The 27,600-nt window shown below is 42.5% G+C and overlaps 1 protein-coding gene across 2 annotated transcripts; it reads left to right on the top strand.

Annotated features, from left to right (window-relative positions):
* Nucleotides 1–50: 50 nt before the first annotated feature.
* Nucleotides 51–26,539, top strand: Nufip1 (nuclear fragile X mental retardation protein interacting protein 1). Of its 2 annotated transcripts, NM_013745.5 has the most exons (10): nucleotides 51–486; nucleotides 1,084–1,157; nucleotides 3,335–3,433; nucleotides 4,138–4,200; nucleotides 4,944–5,020; nucleotides 13,646–13,738; nucleotides 15,298–15,491; nucleotides 19,973–20,089; nucleotides 22,132–22,358; nucleotides 23,946–26,539. In NM_013745.5, exons 1-10 carry the CDS (start codon nucleotides 93–95, stop codon nucleotides 24,060–24,062), a joined length of 1,455 nt encoding a protein of 484 aa, NP_038773.1. In that variant the 5' UTR covers nucleotides 51–92; the 3' UTR covers nucleotides 24,063–26,539. The 2 variants fall into 2 exon arrangements, with proteins under 2 accessions (NP_038773.1, XP_006519135.1); XM_006519072.1 differs by lacking the exons at nucleotides 51–486; nucleotides 1,084–1,157; nucleotides 3,335–3,433 and having other exon boundaries at nucleotides 4,929–5,020; nucleotides 23,946–24,247.
* Nucleotides 26,540–27,600: the final 1,061 nt, after the last annotated feature.

Consider the following 27,600-nt stretch of genomic DNA (forward strand, 5'->3'; position numbering starts at 1 on the left):
GCGATGGGCTCATTGGCCAGATTACTGTAACGGAAGTGACGCTTAATGATAGTTCCACAGTTGCACTTTGGGCTCGCTGCTTGCTAGGTGGCATGGCTGAACCGGCACCCGCCGTGTGGCCTTCGGCCCCGGATCTGACTCCCGCGCCCGGGACTCCGAGCGAAGCTGCGCCGCCGCGGGACAACTGGGTGTACTGGGCCATGCTGCCGCCGCCACCACCTCCTCTGTCGTCCCCAGTGGCGGGCTCGGAGCAGAGCCGGAAGGGACAGCCTCACGTGCTGCCCCAGCCTCCCTCCGGAGCGCTTCCACCGTTCGATGCTCAGATTCTTCCCGCGGCGCAGCCTCCTTTCGATGCCCAGGCTCCGCCCGATGCTCAATCTCAGTTCAGCGGCCAGCAGGCCTGGAATTTGCAAGCCTCCACGCCTTGGTACTGGGGATTGTCTCCTAATGGTTTTTCCACGTACCACACGTCTTACCAATCTCCGGGTAAGCTGCAGTTCCTAGTGGCCCTACTTTACTTTCTCTTTCTTTCCTCTCCCAGCTTTCTCTTTTTATCTCTCAGCTTTGCGCTGTAGTTTTGGAGGCTGGTAATGAGTATTCAAAATGTGTCTCACTAGGTTTCCTGCCACCTGCTCATCCAAAATTTTATTAATTTAACCCAACTATAAAACTGGGGACTACTTGCATAGCAGTAAACAAAACATACAAAAATCCATACCTTTTGAGAGCTTCCTATCCCCTCAGTGTAGGAAGACGCGATACAGGAGATAAAACTAGGTATTAGGAAGTAATGATTGTATGTATGCATTAGAAAAGGATTGATTGGGGGGGAGGTGGAGAAATGGGTTGGCGATGAGACTCTATTGCTCTTGCAGAGGACCAAAGCTCGGTTCTCAACATCCACACTGGGCTCTCAACTGCCTGTAACTCCAGCCTCAGAGGAGCCGATAGCTTTCTTCTGGCCTCCAAGAGTACCTGCACTCCATGCTACCTACACAGTTTTTGTTTTTAATCTAAGAAAAAAATGATCAATAAACAATTGTACCTTTGCAATCTTAAATGAAACCCTCTTTTCTTTTTTAGTTACACATTCTTATTTTCCACGATCACATGATGCAAAATTCAATTTGCCTCAAAACAGAAAACAGAAAACGAAGGTAATTCCAAGATGATAAATGTGGCCTTTTGAACTTGAATGTTACTGCTCTATATATTAAGTTGTAACTGTCAGTGTTTCACATCTGTGGTGGACATGGAGAGCTTTACTTGGGTAGTATGTTTAAGGAACTTAATTATAAGTAAAATGTTGAAACAAAATAGTATTGAAAAATAAATGATGAAATTATAGGAAAAGAAAGAACATTAAAACCGTCTTGGTGCCAGGCGGTGGTGGCTCACACCTTTAATCCCAGCACTCGGGAGGCAGAGGCAGGTGGATTTCTGAGTTCGAGGCCAGCCTGGTCTACAAAGTGAGTTCCAGGACAGCCAGGGCTGCACAGAGAAACCCTGTCTCGAAAAAACAAAACAAAACAAAAAACAAAACAAAACAAAAAACAAACAACTGTCTTGGTACAGACTTAGTAGGGGTTATGCTTACAAATAAATGTGAGTGTTAAAACCAGTGAAGTTTATTTAAAACCTAGGGGTTGAAGAACCCGTTCACAGGGATTGCGGATCAGATATGCTGCATACCAGATGTTTACGTTACAGTTCGTGACGGCAGCAGAATTACAGTTATAAAGTAGCAGCGAAAGTAATTTTAGGGTTGGGGGGGTCACCAGAACATGAGGAATGTATTAAAGGGTTACAACATTAGGAAGTTTGAGAACCACTAGTTCAAAAAACTATGAAGATTGGGACTGACAGCTGGAACTTTAGGAGAAGACTGGGAATCCCAAGTTTTTCTTAACTGAGTTGGAAGCCAAGCCAAATTGTAATAACAAATCTTTTATTTTTCATAATCTTGCTGTTTTTTGGTTTTTGTTTTTTTTTGTTTTTTGTTTTTTTTGTTTGTTTGTTTGTTTGTTTTTTCGAGGCAGGGTTTCTCTGTATAGCCCTGGCTGTCCTGGAGCTCACTTTGTAGACCAGGCTGGCCTCGAACTCAGAAATCCACCTGCCTCTGCCTTCCGAGTGCTGGGATTAAAGGCATGCGCCACCACGCCCGGCATCTTGCTGTTTTTTGAGACAGGATTTCTCTGTTTAACAGATCCCTGGCTGTCTTAGATTCAATTAGTAGATCAGATTCAGCCTGCTTCTACCTCCCTTCTAGTGCTGGGATTAAAGGTGTGAGCCCCCATGCCCAGCAATCTTGGCTGCTTTTTAGTGTAGAAGAATCTGTGAAATAAAAGCAGAGCGCCCCCCTTCCTTTTTTTTTTTTTTCTTGTTAAATTCAAGCTATAATCTAATGTTTCTAATTTAGGAGAGTTTATATTTACCCAAGTTGTGTGCATGTCTTAAATTCAGACAGGATATATTGTGTTATTAATGTTTTTGTTCTGGTTGTAAGGTTTTCATCTTTTCAATACTGGGTATTTGTCATTGTTATGAAAGCCTTTTTCTTATTTTACATTTATTTCTGTTGGGAATGGGTGTGTATGTGTGGAGTTAAGAAAATACCTTGCAGGTGTCAGTTAGCCTACCATGTGGGTCCCGGGGAATTGAACTCAGGTCCTAAGGCTTGGCAGCAGGTGCTTTTACCCGCTGAGGCCTCTCTCTGACTGGGCAACCTTTTTTTCTTTTTTTTTTCAAATGAGGAATGATGCCTGGTTATGCCTCACAAGCAAATGCTACATTAACACGGGTTTTCTTTATTATTTCCTGAACCTAACTTACAGACCAGGTTTCCTCTTCTTTAAGTCACACAATTAGTTTAGAGTAAGTTGACTAGTGTCTAGAACATGAAATTAGTGTCCTTTTACTGTGAAAGCTGTGCAACTCATACTGTAAGTATTACAGGAGTACAACTTATCAATGAACAGTCCATTTAATGTTAACAGTAGCATAATATTTAAAAAACGGAGAGTACTTCTATGTCAGTTTCTAGCCTAGTAACATCCTCTATGAGATATGAGTACTTCTGGAACGTGACAGGTGCTGTACCGAATCTTCATTAGGTCTCCAACTTGAAATCTATTTAGAGTTTGCGTTAGCTCTTTTTAGATTTAAATTTTGCCTATTGTGCTTGAATTTTGCTATATTGATTTTTTTTTAAAGGAAGCCTCCCCACCCCAGGGGTATGTTTTAAAACAAGTCAAATATGTATTCCTGGGGTCTTTGTGTTTGGTTAAACGGAGATTTCCCACCATAGTCTTAAACTGCTTCTTTTGTTTTGCAGAAAAGAAAGGAACCGGTTTTCCATTTTTTCTGTGATACCTGTGATCGTGGCTTTAAAAATCAAGAAAAGTATGACACACACATGTCTGAACATACAAAAGTAGGTTTTCATGGTTGTTCTGAACTGATACAGAGATGGCCTTTAGTTTGTATTTTTGGTAAACTTACTTTCCTCATAAGTTAGATTTTAAAGAAATGTTTGCTGACTTGCTGCATGGGGACAGTACTTGGGGTTTGGGGTGGGGAGCCCACTGCTTCATGGAGAGGAGGGCCTGTGGCAGCATTTGCATATGTGCCCCTCCATGGCTACCTGGGAGGGAAGAGAGCTGTGCCTCCCATGTGGTCACCCTAGGAGAGACTCTGAGTGCCAGCCCTCTGTAGCTGTCTTGACCTGCAGCTGTACCTTGTGATGTGTCATTACTTGCTGTCCTCTAAATACAGACCAGACGCTAAGTGATTTTAAAATGTAAGCCATTTAGAATGCTTGAAAAGGTTTTGTGTTTGTTTTTCAAAGGAGCTTCTTGGTTTGGATAGATTCATTCTGAGGAGTGCCTGTCACTGTTCGGAATGAGGAACATTTTAGCTTCACTCAAACTGAGAAGGAAGTGAGACTGGTGGTTGCGCTGCTCACCACGGGGATGCCAGTCCTTTCTAAGTGCAGCTCTGTGTCAGAGTGATCTTGTTTGCTAGTGGCCTAAGAATGAAAGAAGGGTGTAGCACAGGTGGAATAATTGTTAGACCAGAGTCTGGAGACCCCTGGTGGTGTGGATCATTTAACTATCCTTTTGCTGTTAAACTTTTCAGTGCCCTGAAGTAGATTGCTCCTTTAGTGCACATGAGAAGATTGTCCAGTTCCATTGGAGAAATGTAAGTTCTTATGGCCTTTTTCACCCTTTTAAAATGTTTCTCTGTGTATGCTAACAATTAGTAATATCCATGCAGGGTTTTCTACTTTGTAAGGAAGTTTTATATCTCTTACACTATTTTAGTCTCAAACCATGCAAAATAGATAAATATTAACTTCTCCTGACAAGATTAGAAAGAATGAGTTGCCTGCTCAGAACTGATTCTTGCACTTGCAAGTTGTGTGTTGGTTTTCCCATACCATGCTTCTTAAAATGATCCTGTCTGTGGATGCTGACAAGGTGGCTCAGCAGTCAAGAGCTTGTACTGCCCTTCCAAAAGACTCAAGTTCATTTCCTATCACCCACATTGGACAGTAGACAGCTGTCTGTACAGGATCCTGCTTTGGGGATCCAGTGTCCTGGTGTCTTGAGGGCACACACATGAGCACACATTAGAATAAAAGGAAAAACTTGCTTCAGCTGTCACCTTCAGTTTTTCTTGCTAAGTTGGTCACTTGGATGTGTAATATCAATTAAATGTGTTATGTATCTGTAATAAAATTTAAGCTGCTGCTGTCCATCGATAGCACTGTTCTAGCTACATGAAAAATGGTGCTCTTCCTTTAGAGATGAGAATGAGTTAGAATGAGAATGGTGGCTAGCTTAAGATATGTTCTGCTTGTAAGTTCAATGTTGAAAACAATGTCACGGTTAGTTAAGCTCCCAAGCATGCTTCCTGATGTTCAGCAGGCTTTCTGCCCCTAGATGCATGCTCCTGGTATGAAGAAGATCAAGCTAGACACTCCAGAGGAGATTGCAAGATGGAGGGAAGAGAGACGAAAGTGAGTAAAGAATTATGAACCAATAAATAACTTTGTTTTACTGGGTAAGACTTGGGTGTTGCAACATCATGGCCGGGCTGGTTGTAATGAATCTGAAAAGAGAAGTGTGATCTTTATAACACTGTGTATTCCACTGAAAGGGACTGAGCCTCGTTTTGTGTTCTTCAATAGTGGTTCATTGTGACAGAGAATGGTGTTAGTTGATCGTTAAAAAAAAAAATCTTTATTAGATAGTGAAGTTCATTGAATTATTTTATAATGGTGATACTAAGAGAACGGTGGTAAGTTATATTGTATGAGGCTATTGAATATAGTTTGGAGAGATTTATAGGAACTTTCCAGTTAAATAACAGATATACTACACAGGGACTCTAGGGACTCTGAAGAGTCCATGCCACCTACTAAACGTTCAGTGGCTGGGGAAATAATGGGCTTCTAATATTTAAAGTGCACAGTACATTGCTATGTTTACTTTTTTGTCTGACCACATAGCTGAATGATGTCTTCTGCTACGCAGAACGGGGGCAGTGAACAAGATGGACATGTGCTTGTCCTTACCTGTAGAGAGTGCAGGACTCATTCCTGTGATAATGTTTAAGAGGTGTGAGCCTTGCTGTGTAACTTATGGCTTTGCATTATATTAGCAGAGATGGCGTAGTTGATGTCTGGCTGCAGTGCGCTTGGGAACAGTCTGCCTGGAGCTCCATTTGACTTCCTCTCACGTGTTTGATTCTGTAACAGAAGACAGGGCTAGAACTGTTAGCTTGATTGTGCACTTTGAGAAGCAGTTACTGTGTTAGTTTGTTTTCTGTTGCTTTGATAAAATACCCACAAGCAACTTAGGGAAGTTTAGTTTGGCTTATGGTTCCAGAGATTTAGAGTCTATAATAACAGAAATGGTGTGGCAGGCAGCAGGCAACTGCCTCGGGGAGCTGGCTGATCACATTGTGTTGGTAAACCAGGAAACAATGTGAGCTAGAAGTGGGGGTGAGGCTATCACCCTTGAAAGTGAGCTGCCGGTGACATACTTTGTCCATCAAGGCTTCATAACCTCTTCAAGCAGTGCCACAGTTAGGACTGAGTGTTTCCATACATGAGTCTTGGGGGGCAGTCTCAGTTAAGCCACCGTAGTACTGCTCTCTAGAACTAAGCTAAGGAAGGTCAGACACAAGAGCTCATTCACTTGCTTTAAATGTGTTCATTTGTAGCATTGGGATTGCACTTAAGGCCTTGCTCTTACTAGACAAACGTTCTGCCACCATGCCACAGTCTCTAGCTGTGTTAATTATTATTTTATGTGTCTGACAGTTTTGCTGGTATGTATGTCTGCACTACATGTGTGCTTAAGTGTCTGAGGAGGCCAGAAGGCGGCATTGGATCCCCTGGAACTTGGAGTTATCAATGGTTGTGAGCCACTATGTATTTGTTGGGAATTAAACCTGGGTCCTCTGGAAGAGCAGCCAGTGCTTTTAATCTCCACCAACTCGTTAGCTTTAAAATCGGGACTGGCTCCGGTGTTCAGGCTATGTTAATTCAGGTAGTAGCCCAGGTTGTTTGAAGTCCTGATCCTTCGTCCTTAGTCTTCTTAGTAGCTAGGATTACAGGTCCTTGCCCTCCAGCCTGACATGAAATTAGTCTCAGAGTTTGAGAAAGCTACCTGAACCTCTTAAGCATAGAGCATAGCTTGTAAATACAGCCACTCTGTGGCTTCTTGTTTTACCTCTTATGGCCCCACCTCCCCACTAGCACTGGGCTCTTCTGTCTTTGTTATGTGTTGATCAGATCTTTCCGTATTATTTTGTATAGAAGGATAAACAAGTAGTGACTCCACCTTCTGTCTGACACTCAGGGTCTGGAAAGCTCACAGCAGGGATAGTGAAGGTGGTTCCCTGCTAGCTGGGATAGAAATGACCTGTTGGACACTAGCTTTTCTCTGCGGTAGTTGGATGACTTGGAGGCTGCTGGTCTAGTTCAGTGGTGCTAGCTTTCTTTATAAATGTTGAATTCTTTTGAGGGATGTGAAATGGCTTTCCATCCATAGCTCTGATGGTTGCAGTGAGCCCTTCTGGTCTTCGCACGAGCCCCATCAACATCTGAGCTCCACTGTTCCATTTTTCTTCCCTGACCTGCTTTCTAAGCTCTGTTCAGAAAGCCACACAATTGTGATATACTCTGCAGGTGAACTGGTGGTGCTCGCCCACTTGAGGGACTGACTAGACTAGTGAGAACCTCAGTGTTTTCTTGGTTCTCCTGTGGTAGAAAATGAGATGTTCATTTTGTAGTTGTTATTCTGTTACACAAATGACCGGCTGTACAATTGCAACATTTGCCAAGCACATTTTCTCTTAGCTAAAGTGTTGAAACTCTTAGAATACTGGTAATCACGATTCTAAATGTGGGCTGTCCTTCAGGTAAAACATTTCTACATTATTTCAAAGATTTTGGTATCGGGTAGACTTTTTGTCTATGTCACATGGCCTTTTAGACCGTTTGATGACTTTTGTGGGTTTGGTTTTTGTTGTTCTTGTTGTTTTTATTTTATTTTATTTATTTTGCAATTTTTTCTTTCTGTTTTTCTATCTTAAGGCAGACTCTTACTAAATATACTAAATAACCCTGGCTGCTGGAACTCACTATGTAGAATAGACTAGTCTCCAACTTATGACAGCCCTCCTGCCTCAGTGTCCCAGGTATTGGGATCACAAGGGTATGTCACCAAGCAGGGCTGAACTCCTCACTTGTTCCTTTTGTTTTGATGCTGCTTCTGTCTCAGAGGGAGACCTTCTCCATCCCTGAAGTCCTGCACACTGGCTCAGCGACCAGACTCCTGCCTCTTTTGGGGTTTTCACAAAAAAGCCTTGGCCGTCTTTAAATACTGTGCTGTGTCCAGTATTGTCCCATTTTGGAGAGCTATTTTGCATTTTGTGTTCTTGAATAAGTTAATATTGGACCAGTAAGTACATCTTTTACGTGGCTGTTTATGTCACCCAGTGCCATAGGTAGAAGTGGTGTATGTGATGTATGTAAATGGGGCTTGAAATTATCTATCTATTTATTTATTTTGGTCTTTTGAGATAAGGTTTCTCTCTATATCCTTGGTTGTCCTGGAACTCACTCTGTAGACTAGGCTAGCCTCCTACTCGGAGATCTGCCTGTCTCTGATTAAAGGCGTGTGTGTGTATATTCCTGGGGTGGAATTCAGGTTGTCAGTCGTGGTGGCAATTGCTTTTATCCTCTGAGCCATCCAGTTGACTCACTGCTGTGGTTTTTAATAACAGATTGTTATCACTAGACAATCAATTTAAAAGCCTGCATTCTTAAGTGGCTTTTCTCTCTGTGAAGGTGAACTTTGCCCCCTTGTGGACCATACAGCAAGTGACTCAAGGAAAAACAGTCTCTGGTGGAAGAGGTGATTGTCAAGTGCTAACAGGAAATCTTAGACCATTTGTTAATGGAAACCGTGTCTTTTACTAGTTTCTTGGTAATATTTATCTTGAAGGTTAGAGGTAAAGATTTTTAACTTATTGTACATCTGTGTCTATATATGTGTATGTACGTGGGTATGTGCATGCCAAGGCAAGTGTATGAATCCAGGTCAAAGGACAACTTAGAAGTTGATTTTGTTTTTCCACCGAGTGTGTTGCAGGAATTGAGCTCAGGTCATGAGACCCAGCCACAGGTACTGTTATCAGCTGAGTCTTCTCATAAGCAGGCATTTTGTAATTGAGAAGTTAAACATTTTGCTGTTTATAGCTAAGATTCCCAAAGCCAGAGACTTTCACTCTAATGGGAAATAGTGAACAAATATATGAGGTGCCTAGAAAGCTACATGCTATTGAAACACTAACAGTAACACGTGGGGATAATACTGCTTAGCCAAACAGTTCTTTCATTAGGCAAGAGGAGGCTTTGGAAAGTAGATTTGTTTGGGAGGGCTTGCTGTGAAAAGTGAGCTACCCACCCTCCACTCCACACCTAGGGTATAATACACATAGCAAGTAACTTTTTAAACACCGTTATATGGACACTATCACAAGTAGCCATAGAGAGTGTTACATCCTGCCTCGCCCAGTTAAATCATGCCTTCCCCGACCACTTAGCAATTGTGGTTCTGTACTGTCAAATCATGTATGTGGCACCATGCAGCATGTAGACTTCTGAGGTTCAGAAGTCATGCATGTTGGGTGTAGTACTAGTTCATTCTCATTTCAGAGTATTTTTCTGTCCCATTGTATCGCTCTATCAATGACAGTGGTTTCTTCATCTCCCACTTGAGAGGCGGTGAGAGTATTTTGGCATTGCTAAAGCTTCCATAAACATTTGTGTGTGCGTTTGTGCTTTGAATATAGGCTTATGTTTGTATTGGATAAGTACCCAGAAGTGGTGTTGGGTGGTCATGCAGAGATTATATACTTCACTTCAAAGGAAACTGCCAAACTTGGTTGGGGAGAGGTTTGGACTCTAGCGTTGCTGGTTGACCTAGGGAAGCATTCAGAGGAAGAGTGCCTGAAGGTCTGCATCAGTTAACTGTGTCCTCCAGGAGCCTTGCGTCCACGTCTTACTTGAAAGCGGCCCATCCTTCCTAGGAAAAAACAAGCTCAAGGTACTGTTGCTGCTGCTGGCGCTGGGGAGACTGCACTGCTCTTCACTGCCTGTTCTGATTTTGCCTGACAGAAGGTTCACATCTGTTCTCATATTACTCCCACACTCTAGACAACAAAGGAAACAGAGCCTAGTTTTCAGCTTCTCATTAGGAAAGCAATAGGTGTGCGTCAGCTTTAAGTAGATTTCCATGCAGACCTCATTATCTAGAAGTAGACTGTGTTAGTGGGCGTGAACTTGGAATGTCCCCCAAACAGAATTGCCAAAAGGGAGAATATGCAGCTGTGTGTTACTGTGCGTGGTGACACAGTTTTAAATTGGTTGTGTTTCAGAACTATGAGTGAAATTCATGGGCAGCCCCTACTCTCTAGAATAAAGGAGGGCTGGGACAAAATTTTCCATGCTTTCCATGACTTCTCTCACGTAGAACTTTCAGTGTAGATTGCAGGTATTCAGTGACCATCGTCAGAAGTGCTGGGAGATGAATGGGTGCAAGATACTGAGTGATGAAGTGGAACTAGGGACTTGAGAGCATGAGGGGTGCCAGAGAGGACACGGGAGTGGCGGTTGGGGTGACATTTATTGTACCTGCGATGTTAAGTGTTCTGTGCACCTTTTAATTCATCTGAGGTTCTTTCACATCTTACTTCTTGGGTCTTGCCCCTTCAGGTATTCAGGAGCGTTAGTACATACTCATTAGCAGGATAGGGAACTAGGTGTGGGATGTGTGTCGGTAGTCCTGGTGTTCAGGAGGCTGGGGTGGAGTGTCTGACCTTGTGCTGCTCTGCCTGTAAAATATAGAAAGCAAGGCATTTTAGAAAGGGAGAAATGGGGTAGGTTGGCAGGAAAAAAAAAGACATGGGAAATATTTTCTTTATTTTGGTTCATTTGATAGATTTATAAGACATGTACTCTAATATTAAGCAGTTTAAAAATATTAAATTTTATTTCTAGCTATCTATTCTCCGCTTATTTTATCTTTATTTTTCAATGTGTATTTTTAAAGAACTGAAAGATTCTTAGATTTGTTTTATGTGTGACTGGGTGTTTGCCTATGTGCTTGTTGTTACCACTTGCATCCCTAGTGTCCAAGGAGGCCAGATGAGGATGCTGGGTCCCCTGGAGCTGGAGTTACAGTGGTTGTGAGCCATGAGGAATTAAACCTGGGTCTTCTGGAAGAGCAACCAGTAACGGCCTTGCTATCTGTTCAGCCCCAATTTATTTTATCTTTAAACTTTCATTGTATATATCCATATAACATCATATTGTGTTATATTCAGACATTTCCATTGCAAGTATGTATTTTACATTGCATCAGTCTCAGATTTTGAAGAGTGTACCCTAAAATGAGTGAATTCCACATTGGTACAACAAAATGCTTTTTAATTTGAAGGTTACTGTTCTAGTGAAAGGTGCTCTTCTGGAGGAAGCCAGTGTGTGTTTTGGCACAATAGAGTGCTAACATCTGTGTAGCCATTCTGCTAGAAAAGTGAAAGAGACCCTGGACTATGGATTTAAAGCCAGGAAAAAAAGTTACATCTTTATGTTATCTTTCAGACTAACCAAAGTTGGAGGGCCCACTGTGCTTACAAAGTAGGAGAGCCTGTCTCCCAGGCAATGTCCACTAGGTGGAGCTTTTCTCTTCCCATCGTTGCCCCTGTCTGCTGTTCCCAGCTCAGGCTGAGTTCCCTGTCTACCTCTTATTAATGGGTGTATGTTTCTGACGTTCAGAAAGACTTTGAAATTAAACTACAGTGGCATAAGCTTGTGTTCGAGCGGTTTTTAATAAAGAGAGAGAGAGGAGCTGTGCTCTGTCTGGGATAGGCCTAGGAGAAACAGTAAGAGTAGCAGCAGTTTGAGTGCAAGGAAAGCATTGGCTTACTGTGCAGAGTAGCAGTTTCACCCACTAGTGGACTCCATCCTGTAAAGACATCAGTAGGACGCTGAACTGCCCCCTTTGCATGGAGGGCATTGAGTAGCCCTGAACTTGGTGCTGAGCCACCACAGGGCCTGTGGTGTCTGGCTTCTCTACATCCTGTCTACAGATGGGGAACAGCTGTCACCCATTCTCCCTGAAGGCTGTTCTCTAAGCATTTCTCTCATCTTTTACAGGCGGGCATGCAGGGCATGGCAGAGATTTTGGTTTCTTTAAAAAATACAAAGAGCCCACAAAGTAGCTCTACTAAGGCCAGCTCCACTGCCACAGTGCTAAGGTCGGCTCCACTGCCACAGTGCCTGTCTTCCTACGAAGGCTTTACTTTCCCCCCTCCTCATCAGCTTGGAGTTTCTACTGAGCCACTCCAAATTTTATTTTTCCTCAGCATTGCCCTGAATGTCGGGGAAGAGGTCACGCTCATCCAAGTGCCAAGAGTCCACTTTGTGAAACCTTAGGTCATGCTTGCTTTTCACGAGTATCTGTTGTTGTCAGGTTCTCATCTTGTACGACCTTGCTCTTTGCCTGTTGTGCTTATTCATAGCCCGTGCAGTCATCATCTCTTCTTTATGGACGGCCACTATTTATAGCTGGGTACATGCTTTGCACTGTCCTTACTGAAATTCACTGCCTTTCCCCATTCTCTCTCCACTCCCCAAAGCCATTTCCAGTCTTGTCTCCAGACTACGGGATAACTGACAATAGTTGTCACTGTCTGTGCTCCACGAGCTGATAATGCGGGTGTGTATGTTAGTTTAGTGCTAGTGACGGTCAGACCAAGGGCATGTGCATGCTAAGCATTCTCCCTCTGAGCTATGTCCCCAGTCCAGTGATAGATGGAAGAAGTGGCAGAACTTTAGTTGGTGTTTCTGATGATCATCAGCCTGAGTGGTGAGGGCTGTGTTTCACTCCTTCATGTTTCCTATACTATGAAGATTTGTTTCATTGCCAGATTTTAGGGCTGGCATCTCCATACATCTTGTGCTAAGAAATGGAATCAGTGGTGTGCATTGCCTAGGATTCTCATTCATTCATTCTCTCTCTCCCCTTTTTTCTTTCTTTCTTTCTTTCTTTCTTTCTCTTTTTTTTTTTTTTTTTTAGACAGGGTTTCTCTCTATAGCTCTGGCTGTCTTGGAACTCACTATGTAGACCAAGCTGACCTCAAAATCAGAGATCTGTCTGCCTCTGCCTCCTGAGTGATGGGATTAAAGGTGTGTGCTACTTTGTCCAACAAAGTGGTTTATTTCGTGTGTATGAATGTTTTGCCTGCATGTATGTCTCTGCACCATGTGTGTACCTGTTGCCCAGGGAGGTCAGAAGAGGATGTTGGGTTCCCTGAAAATGGAGTTACAGATGTTGTAAGCTACTAGGTGGGTGCTAGGAATTGAACCTGGGCCCTTTGAATAACAGTCAGTGCTCTCAACCACTAAGCCATCTCCCTAGCTCTTTAGAACTTTTCTGTGGTTTGCTATCACCTGTTGGATTGAGTACAACATTGTAGGTTGAGCCTCCTTTGGCAACTCAGTTCCCTGTAGGCAATTTATGTTTTATATAAAATAATTCCCTGGTGGTAGTGGCCACTCTTTCTGTGATCTTGAGTTGTTTGTATTACTTAGCTTACTGAGAACAAACTCCAAACCTTTCCACCGAGTGCTCTCTGTTGGCACTGTTTCAGACCAGTTGCTTTCATGTGCATTTCTTTGTGGATTTCATTTTGAAATAATTCACCCCACCCAAAGAAAAGTGTATTCTCCTGGGTGCAGCTATGCTTAGGCTTTTTCTGTCCTCCTTAGTAGACTGTTGTTTGAGAATGTCTCTTATGTTGGTGACTTTGTGTGTGCATGGTGTATCTCTGCAAGAGTAATTGGCTAGGCAGGTACTTTCTCTGTGTGTGGTGCATGCTAAGCAGAGACGTTAGAGCAGTTCGCACGTGCTGCGTGAGTTAGGCAGTTGTAATTCTAGCACACGCTCCTTACCTGGGTGCAGAGTTGTGTGGACAGCTGAGACACTGACACATGAACTGCATTTTCTCTCTTAAATTTTAGAAGCAATTGGAAGTTTGTGATGTTTTTACATTTTTTTTTCCCTAGAAACTACCCAACTCTGGCCAATATTGAAAGGAAGAAAAAGTTACAACTGGAAAAGGCAAAGAGAGGAGAAGTGTTGACAACCACACAGTATGGGTGAGTTCCTGGACGCTGTCCATGTGCGTCCTCCGCGCTCCTTCAAAAGCTTGTGCTTAAGAGGAAGAGAGGGAGCACGCCAGCCTCTTCATACCCCCCCACCCCCGCTCCCATTCTGACTGTATCTTAAATACGCTACCTTGTACATGTGGTAGGGTTGGAACAGTCCTTTCCCTCCATGCTGCCCTGTGCTCCTTCAGACAAGCAAACTCTTATTTGGATGTTTGTAGGAAGTGTAACCAAGGATGCCCCACAGGATTGTTTCAGTCAATCACCTGTTGTCATTCAAGCAGTTAGCCAGTTGCTTATTAATAAAAAGTAGATCTGTCATACAGCCAGCCATGCTCTCCTGTCAGTAAAACATGAGGTCTCCTTTCCCTCCACTCTCACTTTCTTTTTTTTTTTTTTTTTCCACTCTCACTTTCTTGTTCAGAATTTTTCCATTTTATTCTACTGGCCTTACATATACAAATCCTATATGCACTACTTGTTTACATATACAAATCCTATATGCACTACTTGATGCTAGCGCTCTCTCTGTCTCTACCTCTCTCTCTCTGTCACACACGCACATGCGCACACACGCACACACGATCTTTCTGTCTGTCTGTCTTTCAGTGCTTGGTAATGTTACTAACAATATCCAGCATCTTATGTACTTATTCATTTGGCGAAATATCTCTTCAGGTATTTGTTTTTAAATTTTCTTTTCTAATTATGTGTATTGAGGGGGCTCTGAATTGTGCGCATAATTACAATGCCTATAGAGGCTATAAGGGGGTGTGAGATCTCAGGAATTAGAGTTAAAGGCGATTGTGAACCACCCAGTGTTGATCCTGGGAACTGAACTCCAGTTCTGGAAGGGACTGATGTGTTCTTAACCACCAAGCCGCCTCTCCAGCCTCAGAGGGCTTGCCGTCCTTAATTTTCAGGAGTTATAAATTTGGTTGCATACATATTGATGTGGAGTGGCTTGTATACATTAGGGATGTACTTCTTAACTTTTCTTGTATCAGGAAGTACTTGTCACTGGTATTTGGGGTCAGGATGGTGTCAGACACATCTGCTGGTGGTGACACAGGTCAGACACAGTTCAGGACGTGGTGGCTAGTGCTGTTAACCCTAGCTGCTTACTTGTTAGGTGTTCTTCGTTATACAGAGCTGTCAGGCATCATTGTCCTTTTACTCAGAGGACCTACTTGAGTGTTTCTTAAAGAGAAGATCTGCTGAAGGTGACATACTTATAAATGCTTTGCAAACCTTGAAGCCCTTAAAAATAAGTAATTTTTTAATGAAATAAGAATGGGTGTGTTTTATAAGACATGCTTACATACAATCTGAGAATGGCACACGCTAAGAAAATCTGCCAGTGATGGCACAACAGAGCCCTATTTTAGGAAATACTTGGAAACTTGTAGCTAGAAGTGAATGAGACTTAGGTTGTGGGGTGTGAACCTTTAAGTCTGGGCCTTTCTTTAATTTGGGCTCTTTCTGTCTTAGGGAATAAGTGGTCAATTTAACATCCATGTTTCTTTTGCTCCATTTTTTTCTTACTTCAGCAAAATGAAGGGCATGTCCAGACATTCACAGATGGCAAAGATCAGAAGTCCTGGTAAACATCATAAATGGAGAAGAGGTGGGGCTAGGCAGAGAGCAGTCGTTGGACTAGGAAATCATGCCAGAGATTCGAAGCCTGAAGTTCCATCCAAGGCTAATGTGGACCCTCTAGGTGCTTTGATCCACAGCGACTCTGGTAAGCTGAATGGGAGATAACATAAATACGCAGTGTGTGCATTGAGGGAGATTGGATGGGGAGGGGTCTTGGCAGAGTGGAGTGTTGGGTTAAGTACAGAGGGATAAGATTAGGAGGAATGGAAATAAAAAAGTAAGCACAGCTAATAGTTACTGAGTAAGGTATGCCGTGCTCCGTGTGCTTTGGGTGTGTTACCTCTTTCCCATGGAAGGGCCTTTTATGCAGGTGGTATTCTGATTTCCATTGAGAGAAGACCTCAGGACCAAGCAGTTCACTTTACTCACACTGTTAGCTGCTGCAGAGCCCGAACGTGAACCAAGGGGTCTGACTCCTAGTTCAGCACTAGTACTGTACATGTACTCTGATAAGGTCTGAGTTTGTCTGAAAAATGTGAATATAGGAGCTGAAGATGTGGAAAGGAGTTTAGACAGATCCTTTCTGGCTATTCCTGTAGTTCAGTGGAGGAGCTCTTGTTTGGCGTGCACAAAGATTCACTCCAAATAAAAATAAAACAAGCCGGCTGGTGGTGGCAAACGCCTTTAATCCCAGCACTCGGGAGGCAGTGGCAGGCGGGATTTCTGAGTTAGAGGCCAGCCTGGTCTACAAAGTGAATTCCAGGACAGCCAGGGCTACACAGAGAAACCCTGTCTCGAAAAACCAAAAAAAAAAAGGATTTTTCCTTTGCTCCCCAAGGTTTTCTACATCAGAGCCACTAAGGAAACATCTTAACTTTGCTAACAGTCTGCTTCTCCAGATTCTCTCTAAGGGTGATGGCCATTGCTAATCTACATTTCTACCTTCTTTCCTAGGGTGGTTATTGAATTATTAATCTGCTCCAGCAGCAATGCTTGATAAAGATTAAGCACTGTTACATTGAGTGCCAACTGAGGGGTGGAAGCCCCTTAGAGTTTTCATACAATTCTTAGATTAAGAGAGAGGTGATGTGAGGGCAGCAAGCAGAGTGAAGCTCTGCCTCCCTGGACAGCAGTCCTGCTGCTGGCATAATAACTTAAATTGACTCTGTGTGTTAAAGTCACGAGAATCATTAATGCAGGTGGTGGTTTGAATGAAAATGGCCCCTCTGACACATAGGTTTGAATACTTGGTCCCAGCTGATGGGACAATTTGGGAAGGATTAGGAGGCGTGGCCTTGTTAAAGAATGTGTGCCCTTTCGGGTAGGCTTTCAGGTTTCAAACTCCTCCCCTCCCCCACCCCCAGTTCTTTCTGCCTCTCACTTATTGTTTGTGATGTAAGTAAGCTCTCAGTGTTTCCTGCATGCCTTCATTCCACCATCATGGACTCTGTCTGTGAGCCCAACTCACTGCTTTCTTTCCTAAGTTGGTTTGGTCATGATGTTTCATTACAGCAACAGAAAAGAGTGCTCATCCTTTAAATCTCTTTCTTAGAATCTGAGAGTGGAAAGCATAGTTCCCATGTGAGGCGCTATCTGTGTGAATTTACTTTCTCTGTGGATTTCTGGCTGTCCTGGAACTCACTTTGTAGACCAGGCTGGCCTCGAACTCAGAAATCCGCCTGCCTCTGCCTCCCAAGTGCTAGGACTAAAGGTGTGCGCCACCACCGCCCAGCTGTGAATTTACTTTTTTAAGTATAATGCTTTTTTTCCCACCAACAGTAACCAACTCGGGGCCTTAAGTGTGGTAGGTGGGTAACGTACTACTAAGCTGCACTTTGTACACATCTGTAGGCTGCAGTTTCTTTAGTCAACTTATAAATCCTGGGCCTAGAGGCAGTATTTTGTGCTCTGAAATTTGATTTCATGATCTTCTTTGGTAATCTGTTTATACTGGTATTTTTATTTCAGAGACTGGGTTTAACTGTTTTTGTATTGTTTTATTTTTCCTGAGTTGTTTTATCTTTGCCTTTGATAGTCTTCAGATTGGGTGCTAAAGTATTTAGATGAGAACTGGTAGGCAGACCCCACAGACGTTGGGAATAACTCCTTTCAACTTCTCACTGTCTTATTTTTCGAGATAGTTATTGTAGATTAGGAGGAGGAGGCTTGTTTTTTTGAGATAGGGTTTCTTGCTCTGTATAGTCTAGGGCCTTGAACTTCCCAGTTCTGCTTCTGCCTTCTGAGTGTGTGAATTACACATATGCACCACCATGCCTGGTGTACTTTCAAAACTTATTACTTGTGACGTGCCTTTTAAATATGTAAGAGAGATAAGAGTCGTGTGTGTACATTAATTTTCACCCCTGTCTTTTGGGGAGGTGGTCAGGTTTGTGACCCTCCTAGAACAGTTAACACTTAAGCTGTGAATTTCAAATACTTTTCTCCTGAAACTAGACTCTTCTAGAGAAATAGAAACCAGGTCAGAACAGCACGAGGTCGGCCTCGAGCAGCTCATGGAGCATGAGAACATACAAAGGTCGCAAGTGTAGCACCTTCCGTGATCCCAACACTCAGAGGCTGAGGGCCTGGGCTGTCCAGTGAGAGTTTGTCTTCAGTAAATAGACAGTGTAGGACAGAATGGGCTAATACATGCTCAGAAGGGTGCTATAAAGCATTCTCAGTGGCTGAAGTCACAAAATAGTAGTAAATTATGGCCATCCCTCCCAAAAGTAAATAGCCGTGAGTCTGTACTGACTTAAATAAGTATTGGAATAAGTAAATATGAAGGAAAGAGACAGATTTTTTTTTAAATTGTGTGTGCGTGTGCGCATGCAGTACCCACAAGGACCAGAAAAGGTTGTTGGGCCCTCTGGGCTGAAATAATAGACAGCTGTGGGCTACCTTATGTGGGTATTGGGAACCAAACCTGTTCTCTGCAAAACAGCAAGTGTCCTTAACCACTGAGCCATATTTCCAGCCCAAGGCATTAGTGCTACAAGTAGAACACAAAATGAGAGAAATATAAAATAACCATTAGAACACCTTAGTGATAATTGTTTAAAGATAATTATATTGCTTCAGGACACCTGTTCTTCTAATACTTATTAATTACTGTGTTTTTAACATATGTCAAACGTTCTTCGCTACTTTTTACTTGAGTAGATACTCAAATTTTAATGTAGACTGGTAACTCATTTCAAGGAATGGAATAATGGAGAAGGAAATCGTAACTTTATAAAAATAGAGAAACTAGATCAGTCACTCAGAAATTAAATAAGTCCGTGACGTAATGGACCTCTGATAAGCTCCAAAGAGCTTATCCTTTGTGTTATTTGTCAAAAACCAAACTGCTGTGGGTGTGTGGGGGTCTGTCTCTAGAATCCTAGCACTTACGAAATTGAGGCAGGAAAATTGAATAGCCATATGCTATCTCAGGGTTGATAAGACCTCAGTGAGGTCTTGCTGTTAAAGAATACAACATTGGCTGTTCTGTGTTTGGTGTCTGTCTTTAGGCTCTGGAAGAGTTACTGTTGTCTGGTCTTGCTCATTCAAACAGTGGAGGAACAGACTGCTCACATTGGGGTAGACTTGCTTGATTTGTCGTAATGTGCATATAGAAACTGTGTTCCCCTTCTCATTAGTATACAGGACAAGTTGATCACCTGGCTTGAAATCAATGAGGAATCTTAAAATATTGATAGCACATCAATATTTGGTATTTGGTAGTGTTGGTGGTGGCTCTGTCGTCACCCCTCATGTGTGCCTTATGTGCAGGTGCAAGGCCAACCACATGATGACATTCCAGCATTTCCCAGTGACAAGTTTGGATTCCCTAGACTGGCTTAATGAGCATTGACTGTTCAGTCTTGAAACACTTCCTATTGGTTATGGGCTGAATTTGTCCATTAAGTAGACAAGTTACTTATTGCCTTCAGTCCAGCTTTGTTTTTATGGTGTGTTTAGATCAGAGCTAATGTTTTAGAACTGCCAAAACTGAATGTAACAGGTGGTGACCTGGGGTACGTACAAAGAGTATTTCTCGGTTATCATTAAACTCTTTACCTTTGACAGGCTCTTACTTGCCAAATTATCATGCTGTCTTGTTGAATTACGTTCTTAGAAGTTTTCAGCACATTCATTTCAACTAACTCATTGACTAAATCATTGAATGCTTTAAGTAAATTGATTTATTTCAATATTGAAAGTAAAATTTTTATATTATATTTATTTCTAAATCTAGTTTTCCAGAGTTAATGATCTTGGCAGAATAATGTGAATGCATGTTTTGACTGTCCCACTACCTGTAAGTTAATTGCAGGGACTGTGTAATTAAGTTAATTGAGGAAAGGCCCAAATTCCATAACCTGCAAAGTATGGTAAGTTAGCTAGGCTGTGTACGGTTAAATTTCTCTCTGTCTCCATTGGAGTGAAGAGCGCCTTAGCGTAAGATTTAAAACAAGGGCAGCTCTCAGCCCTCCCAACATTATTTTTTGGGAAAGGTTAAAGGAATCATCAGAGATGACTTTTTCTTATTTCACTTACAGATGAGAAGATGCCAGCTTTCTTTTTGATGGTGGCAGGCACTCTGGGCCCCTCTGTGAGTCACTGTTCTCTCTTCTGTTGCAGAGTCTGATAAGGAAGAGAAAGCGCAAAGGACTGTAGTGCCCAAGGAAGTGACACCAGCCTTGTGTTCGCTGATGAGCAGCTACGGCGATGTCTCGGGGTCAGACAGTGAGCCAGAAGGTAAGGTGGAGGCGACTCCTTGGATTTTGCCTTTGGTTCATGCTGGGCGGGGCTGTATCAGCATGCAGTATACTACCCTGTTTTTAGGTCCCTTGTTATGTTTTTAGTGGCTTTGGTAAATGAATAGCATTCCCAACACTCAGGAAGATTAGAAAGTTTGGTCATCCTCAGCTATATATAGTGAGCTTTTGGCCAGCCTGGGCTACATAAAACCCGGTCTCTAAAAATAATGAAATGAAATTTAAGTCTGTATGGGTCAGTGCTGTTTATAGCATACATTGATTAAGCTATCTCACTTGGAATGCACAGTGACCCTGATCTTGTGCTTGCATTAGCTTTAAATAGACAAAGTGTGCAGAGGCCCAAGGTCCATGTTCAGTGTCTTTCTAAAGCCCTCTGTTCCTTTCTTTTGAGATAGGGTCTCTCACTGAACCCAGACCTTATCAGTTCATCCAGGCTGGCTGGGCAGGTAGTTTTAGGAATGTCTCTACTCCAAAGCACATGCTACCACACCCACCTTTTCCCTGAAGGTCGTGGCCCAGGTCCTCAGGCTTGTGTGGCAGGCCGTTTACCTTCTGAGGCTCCCAGGCCTCACCAGTTTGCTGTAAAGGGTTGAAGAAGTGGAATCCTTTCATGAACCTGAGAAGTTAGTGATGCCCCAGCATCTCTTTTAGGGCCCCATACTCAAGCTGTGATAGGCTATTGATCTGAGACAGTATCGATTTAATCCAGGATTTGCATCAATAATGTAGTGTGTGCTTAGTGAATACACCAGTGTTCTGTAATTGGCAAAACCTGGACCTGTGAGGTCATTGACTTTAGGCTTTTCCTACTATGTGTTTGCTATGGAGAAGTTGTGGGCTCAAAATCAGAGCTGGGATAAGAGAAGAGATCAAGTGTTCATATAGAATGAAAGGGACGAGACTGGATGAGCTTAGCAGTTCTTTGAGATAGCCAGTGTTTGTGTTCTTGAAGGATGTAAACTATGGAAGAGTGGAGCTTCCATCAGAAAGTTGATGCTTGTATATCTGTCTGTAGCATGGGAGCTTTTCATATAAATGGGCTATGGGCTATTCAAATAGTTGTTGACGCTTACTTGAATTTTGAAATATAAGCTACTTTGGCTTTATCAGAGTATTCCTTAACAGGTGGTAGCCTTTTTAAATTTTAAGAAAAACAGTATTTATTTCTTACTCTTGTTTCTAATATACTGATAGGTAAAAGAAGTTATTCTGTAAGCACGTATTACATTTCCTCCCTAGCAGCTGTATTTATAACATGATAAGAAGGGAAACTATTAGCAGATTACTGAGTCTCATAAAAACAAGCTGAACTAATGTTTCCTTCTTTACCTCTGAAGACGAGACACTTAATACTCAGCAAACTCAGGTCTTCCATTTGAAGCTGCCACTGTTTTTAAATTGGAAGGAAGAAAAGAAACAAGAGGCTTTGAAAATCTCACACCTCTGCTGTATGTGTCATCAGGGTTAGAGAGGATAAGTTTGTTAACATTTGTGTGTAGTAGAACCTATGTAAAAAAAATCTAGGTTTGGAGACTTAATAGGTGAAAGAAACCAACTATGTCATATCCCCTGTAGTCCCTGTCTGTCCGTCCATCCTGTACCTGTACTGTTGGACCTGCTGCATACAATCCATCAGTTGTGTGCTTCCCTAGAGTGCCTGCATTTCTTAGTCAGACAGTTGCGCCTTGTTCTTATTATTTCAGGTGTTTGGGCCATTCAGAGATGGCTGTCTATTCATAAAGCTTGAGATGTGTGGAGGTGTGCTTACATTTTCTCTCTTCTTATTAAAAATTCCACCCGCCCTGCTTCGCTGCTATTTGTTTAAATGGTCATTGTCTTTCTTTTTTTCCCAAAGACCATCTTTATGTTTATGCACACATAAACATATACGCAGAGAAACTCTGTCTTGAAAAACAAAACAAAACAAAAAGAAAAGCTGCTGGGTAGCCAGTATTGTGGCTGGGAGAGTTAGTGCACCTTTTGGTTGTTTTTAAATTGTTTACCTGGTGTTTACATTAGAAGCTCCCATCAAGACTGAAGCAGAAGTTCTGGCAGAAAACCATGTTCTTCATAGCAGTCCTCCCAAGAGTCCAAAACAAAATGTTCAAACAACTGGTAGAACAGTCTCAAGATCCAAGTGGGAGAACCAGAGGAACGGACTCAGAAAGATAAGCCTTAAGCGGAAAAAGAGCCACTGTCACCCATTATTTGAACCAAGAACACATCACCCATATCTCCTGGAAATGGTAAGAGGTTTTTGTTCATGTTGTGTCCTAAAAGTGGGGTCACTGGGGTGCTGTGTGTGTGTGTGTGTGTTTTCAGGCTACGTGTGTTCTTTGTGCACGTCTTGCTCCTAAGGCTGCATTTGGCATATATCTGGTGTTGAGTACATGCAGGACAAGTTTCCATCACTGCCTAACACCAGTATATTAAGTATAGATTTAACTGATGTGTTGAGGTTAAAATTTTCATTGGAAGCACAGCTGAATACAGTAGCAAGCTGAAGCAAAAGGAAATAATTCATTTTCTAAAAGTTTTAGAATACCCATGCCTGTTGAGAGCTGCAGAGAACTGGCTCAGCCGTTTAGAGCACTGACTGCCCTTCCAAAGGGCCCTGGTTCAGTTCCCAGCACCACATGCTCGTTCGAACTGTGTGTTCGCAACTCCCATTGTAGGGGACCTGATACCCTCTTCTGGCTTCACAGGCCTCAGGTGCACATGCATACATGCAGGCAAAACACCTGTACAGATAAGATAAAATGAATGAATTGATTGTTAAATGTCAAAACAGGTCTTGAAGTGGCCTACTGTAAGTCTCATTTCCTTTGCCCTTCTTCGCCCTGCCTTTATTTGTATCTGACTTCTTTCTGCTTTAATAGTTTCATCAGCATTGCATATCCAAACACTTAACTCACGCTTGAAGCTGTAAGGAAGGGAGAGTTTGTCTTCCTTCTGAGTAATAGGAATGATGCTGTTGAGAGGGAAGGATCCTCCCATGTCTAAGGGAACCCCTAACCTCATCGTGTCAGTGCTTATGCAGTCGCAGGGGTGTCCTGTCTGTCCTGACAGGGTCGCCTGCACACAGCTGCTTCATAGTAAATAGGACCTAGAATATATGCTGTGGTGTGATGATTACTAGATACAGCCAGATGCAGTTTTCAGTTGTTTATCTGACTCCAAGTTAGAGGTGATGCTTCTAATCTGTATTTTAGATACCAGAAAAACATCTAGATGAGATAAAGTCCCTTTTGGCAAATAACACTATTCCCTGGTCGGTACTTTTGTGGCTACCAGGGGAATGAATCTTAGCCTTCTTTCAGTTGTGATTTCAAAAATGGGGAAATATGAAAGTAGGTGTTTCTAGAGCTAGTTTCAGCTCTCGCTGCATTTGCCACACTTCGTTTTTATCATTTATAGACTTGGATAGACTTTAGGGGATCCTCTGTATTATTTCTTACCGACTTTTAAAGACTCAGGCTGCCAGGGAAATCCTGTGCTGAAGTGGTGCCCTTGTCCCAAGGAGCCGAGTGCAGGGAGAGCTGCACCATTGAGGGAATGGTGGGACTTTGAGAGGAACCATCGTGACTGTAAATCTGCTTTGCTACTCTCTGCTGTGTGTCCCTAAAGAGGAGCCAGTGTGAACACATGTGCTGCTTAGAGAGCCGGTATCTCAGCTGTAAGTCAGATGGGAGGGAAGTGCATTTACTATTGTCTTCTGATAAACCTGTCTTACTAGCCTGTGCTCCGTCTTGAAGGAAGGGATACTTAGCATTTTAAGTTGTATTTCTTGGTCTCTGCTTTTAACTAGCTAATCTTTTTAATTTACATTTTAGCTTCTAGCTCCAGATATTCGACATGAAAGAAATGTGATTTTGCAGTGTGTTCGATATATCATCAAAAAAGACTTTTTTGGACTTAATACTGATTCTGTGAAAACTGAAGAAGTGTAGATGTCTCCCGTTTCCACACTCATCTGTAAAGCACCTGAGAGAACACCATCCTTGAGTAAGGAGAGAAAATCAGCAACTTCTGCAGCTGGGATCAGTAATTGAACTGGAAGCCTCATGGGCGTCATGTTGGATTTTAAGTCTGTCCTCAGGCTTTATGCAAATAAATGCATAGCTGGTCTTTTTTACATAGTGTGTCTGTGTCATTGGGGGGTGGGAGGTAACTGAGTAGGCTTTTTTTTTTTTTTAAAGAGATTTGTTTATGTATCAGTGCTTTCTCTGCATGTACACTTGTGTGCCAGAAGAGGGCATCAGATCTTATAGATGGTTGTGAGCCACCATGTGGTTACCGGGATTTGAACTCAGGACCTCTGGAAGGGTAGCCAGTGCTCTTAACCGCTGAGCCATCTCTCCAGGCCCCGCTGAATGGGGTTCTTAAGCTTTCCACTAGTGACCTCCTTTTGTCCAAGGAATCTCTGTATGACCCCAGGCTTAGATAAGTAACAAGACAGGTATACAAATCAAACGTCACTGGTAGACAGGTATACAAATCAAACGTCACTGGTAGACAGGTATACAAATCAAACGTCACTGGTAGACAGGTATACAAATCAAATGTCACTGGTAGACTGGTATACAAATCAAACGTTACTGATAGAAAGCCGTAAAGGAAATGACTTTAATATAATTCTTTGGTGTGCATATAATTTCATTTATTAAAGAGAAGCATATTTGCATACCAATCAGGTGAATGATCCTGTTTCGTTTTTTTCATTTAAGAATTACATCTTGGCTGAGGTTGATGTTGCAGGACGTAGAACATCTTCAGACTTTTCCAGAGTTGACTGATTTTGTAATTGTTAATGTTGAAACACTGCTTTTGTATAAGTATGTATTGCAAAATGGCAGAATAATGTAAGATGCCATTTTAGAAATTGATGGAAATTCTGTCCTAATCTCAAGCCAAAATTATAAGGAGTTTTGTTTTGTTTTGTTTTGTTTTTTGATGCTCAAGTCAGCAGTGCAAACAGCAGTTTTTAAAATCAAACACCATGGAGCCTAATCATACACTGATTTGATATGAACGTGTGAAGCATAGCAAGAGGCAAATATTACAAGTCTTGGTTTTCTATAGCCAAACCGTGAGAGCAGAAGACGACGTCGTAAGAGAGGCTGCAGTTCACAGACCTACAGCTGTCTGGAGTCTGAGCTTAGGTTTGAGGTGCCATTTGTAGTGTGATGGTAGGCGCAGTGCGGAGTGTGTGCTCAGGCTTAAAGCCACAGCGAAGTCACAGGACACAGCCCCAGCGTGTGCAGCCAGAATCACTTTAGATTCATTGCACATTGGATTTTGAATTGACTTGTGGTCATTGTGCATTTCTGCCTTTTACTGTTGCCACGCAGTTGCACACATCCACAGTTGAAGAAGCTGGCTGTGTAGCATTTGCTGGGAATACCTTATTTATTTATTTATTTATTTATTTATTTATTTATTTTCCATATTGCTGTCATGTAAGGAAGGAAGACTGTGGTTGAGTTAATTAAGAGTTGAAGATACTGGGTAATAGGGAAAGCTTTTTAAAATGCTTGATTTAGCCAGATATATATAAGGGAGATATATTTTGTTTCAATTCAAGAGTTATTTAACAGTGACCAAGGGTAGTATTTTAAAGAGGCTCAGTGGGTAGAGCACTTTACACACAAGCCTGACACCGAGTTCTGTCTCAAAAACCCTACATAAAAATGGAGAGAGCCAACTCCACAGAGTTGTACCCTTGACCTCCATGACTGCTCTGTCTGTCTGTCTCTGTCTCTCACACACACAAACATACATATGTGCACGCACACACATGTGTACACACTCATTATACACAAATACATATATACACACATGTATACAACACAACACATGTATGCAAACCTATGATGATTGTGATGGTTTGTATATGCTTGGCCCAGGGAATGGCACTGTTAGGAGGTATAGCCCTGTTAGAGTAGGTGTGTCGCTGTGGGCTGGGCTTTAGACACTAGCTGCCTGGAAGGGAGTCTTCTCTTAGAGGCCTACAGATGAAGATGTAGAGCTTTCAGCAATTCCTGCAGCATGCCTGCCTGGATGCTGCCATGCTCCCACCTTTATTGTTGGGAGCGACCCTGTTTGTTAACTGCCTCGTCAGCCGTAAGTGCTTACTCACAAAGCTTTGGCCTTAGTGGACGAGTACTAGCTTAGAGATTAATATGAGATTTCTGTGGGAAGAAGTTGAGGCCTCTGTGGGAAAGTACTACCCCCAGTTAAGAACAGGTACCTAGCAACCCATTCTGTTCTGTTTCCCCTGCTGACTTTTTACCAATATCCTGCTTTTGGGAACAGGTGTGTTTCCCCCAGAAACAAAGCGATTCTGCATCACCCCCCTCCCCATATCCTGCTTCTGTGGGCATAAAACCTGCCTGGGAATAATAAAAATTTGACAGCTTGATCAATCAGACTTGCTGTCCGTCCTTGTGTTTCTCGCCTCTCATTCTCTCCACAGGTGGTTCATCAGACCCTGTTAGACTGTCCCACGGGCCAGGACACTTTATGATACTGGACTGAACTTCTGAACCTGTAAGCCAGCCCCAATTAAATGTTGTCCTTATAAGAGTTGCCTTGGTCATGGTGTCTGTTCACAGCTGTAAAACCTGAACTAAGACAATGATAAATAAAAACTCAAAAATAAACATCAAATTAATCAGGAAGATTCAGCTTCTGCTATGACACTTTATCATACTGACTTCCTCAGTCCTGCCTGCCCCCCAAACAGTCCCCTGTTTTCATGTCATATGTCCCTCCCTCCCAAACCCCCCCCCCAACTGACGAGTTATTGAGACCTTGTCTCCTGTGATGCCATGGGATCAGGTTTTCCACCATTATATTAGCATTCCACTTTAAAATTATTATTTTATTTCATGTACGTGGATTCTACCTGCATCTATGTCTATGCACCATGTGTGTGCCTAGTGTCTGGAGATCAGACAAGGCCCTCAGGTATCCTGAGATGAGTTTCAGAGAGATGGGAGCTGCCATGTGGGTACTGGGAGTTGACCCCATATCCTCTAGAAGAGCAGCCGGTGCTCTTAACCACTGAGCCACCTCTCTAGTCCCACTTCTACCTTTTGACAGGTAGAGAGGCTAGGATTCTGAAAAACCAGTCTGTTACTGTAGTTGAAAAATCAATTTTATCTGATATTAGATTATTGAAGTTTGTAGATCTTATTTGCAAGACAAAAGGGGAAACTGCTTTGTGTTAGCCCTGGCCTCTCCAGGACCCTAGAATGCCCGGCATCACTGATCACAGATAAAGATTCAGGATCGGGCTGGTGAGATGGCTCAGTGGGTAAGAGCACCCGACTGCTCTTCCGAAGGTCAAGAGTTTAAATCCCAGCAACCACATGGTGGCTCACAACCATCCGTAAAGAGATCTGACTCCCTCTTCTGGAGTGTCTGAAGACAGCTACAGTGTACTTACATATAAATAAATCTTAAAAAAAAAAAAAAAAAGATTCA

This window comes from Mus musculus, chromosome 14, assembly GCF_000001635.26.
Source record: "Mus musculus strain C57BL/6J chromosome 14, GRCm38.p6 C57BL/6J".
NCBI lineage: Eukaryota > Metazoa > Chordata > Mammalia > Rodentia > Muridae > Mus > Mus musculus.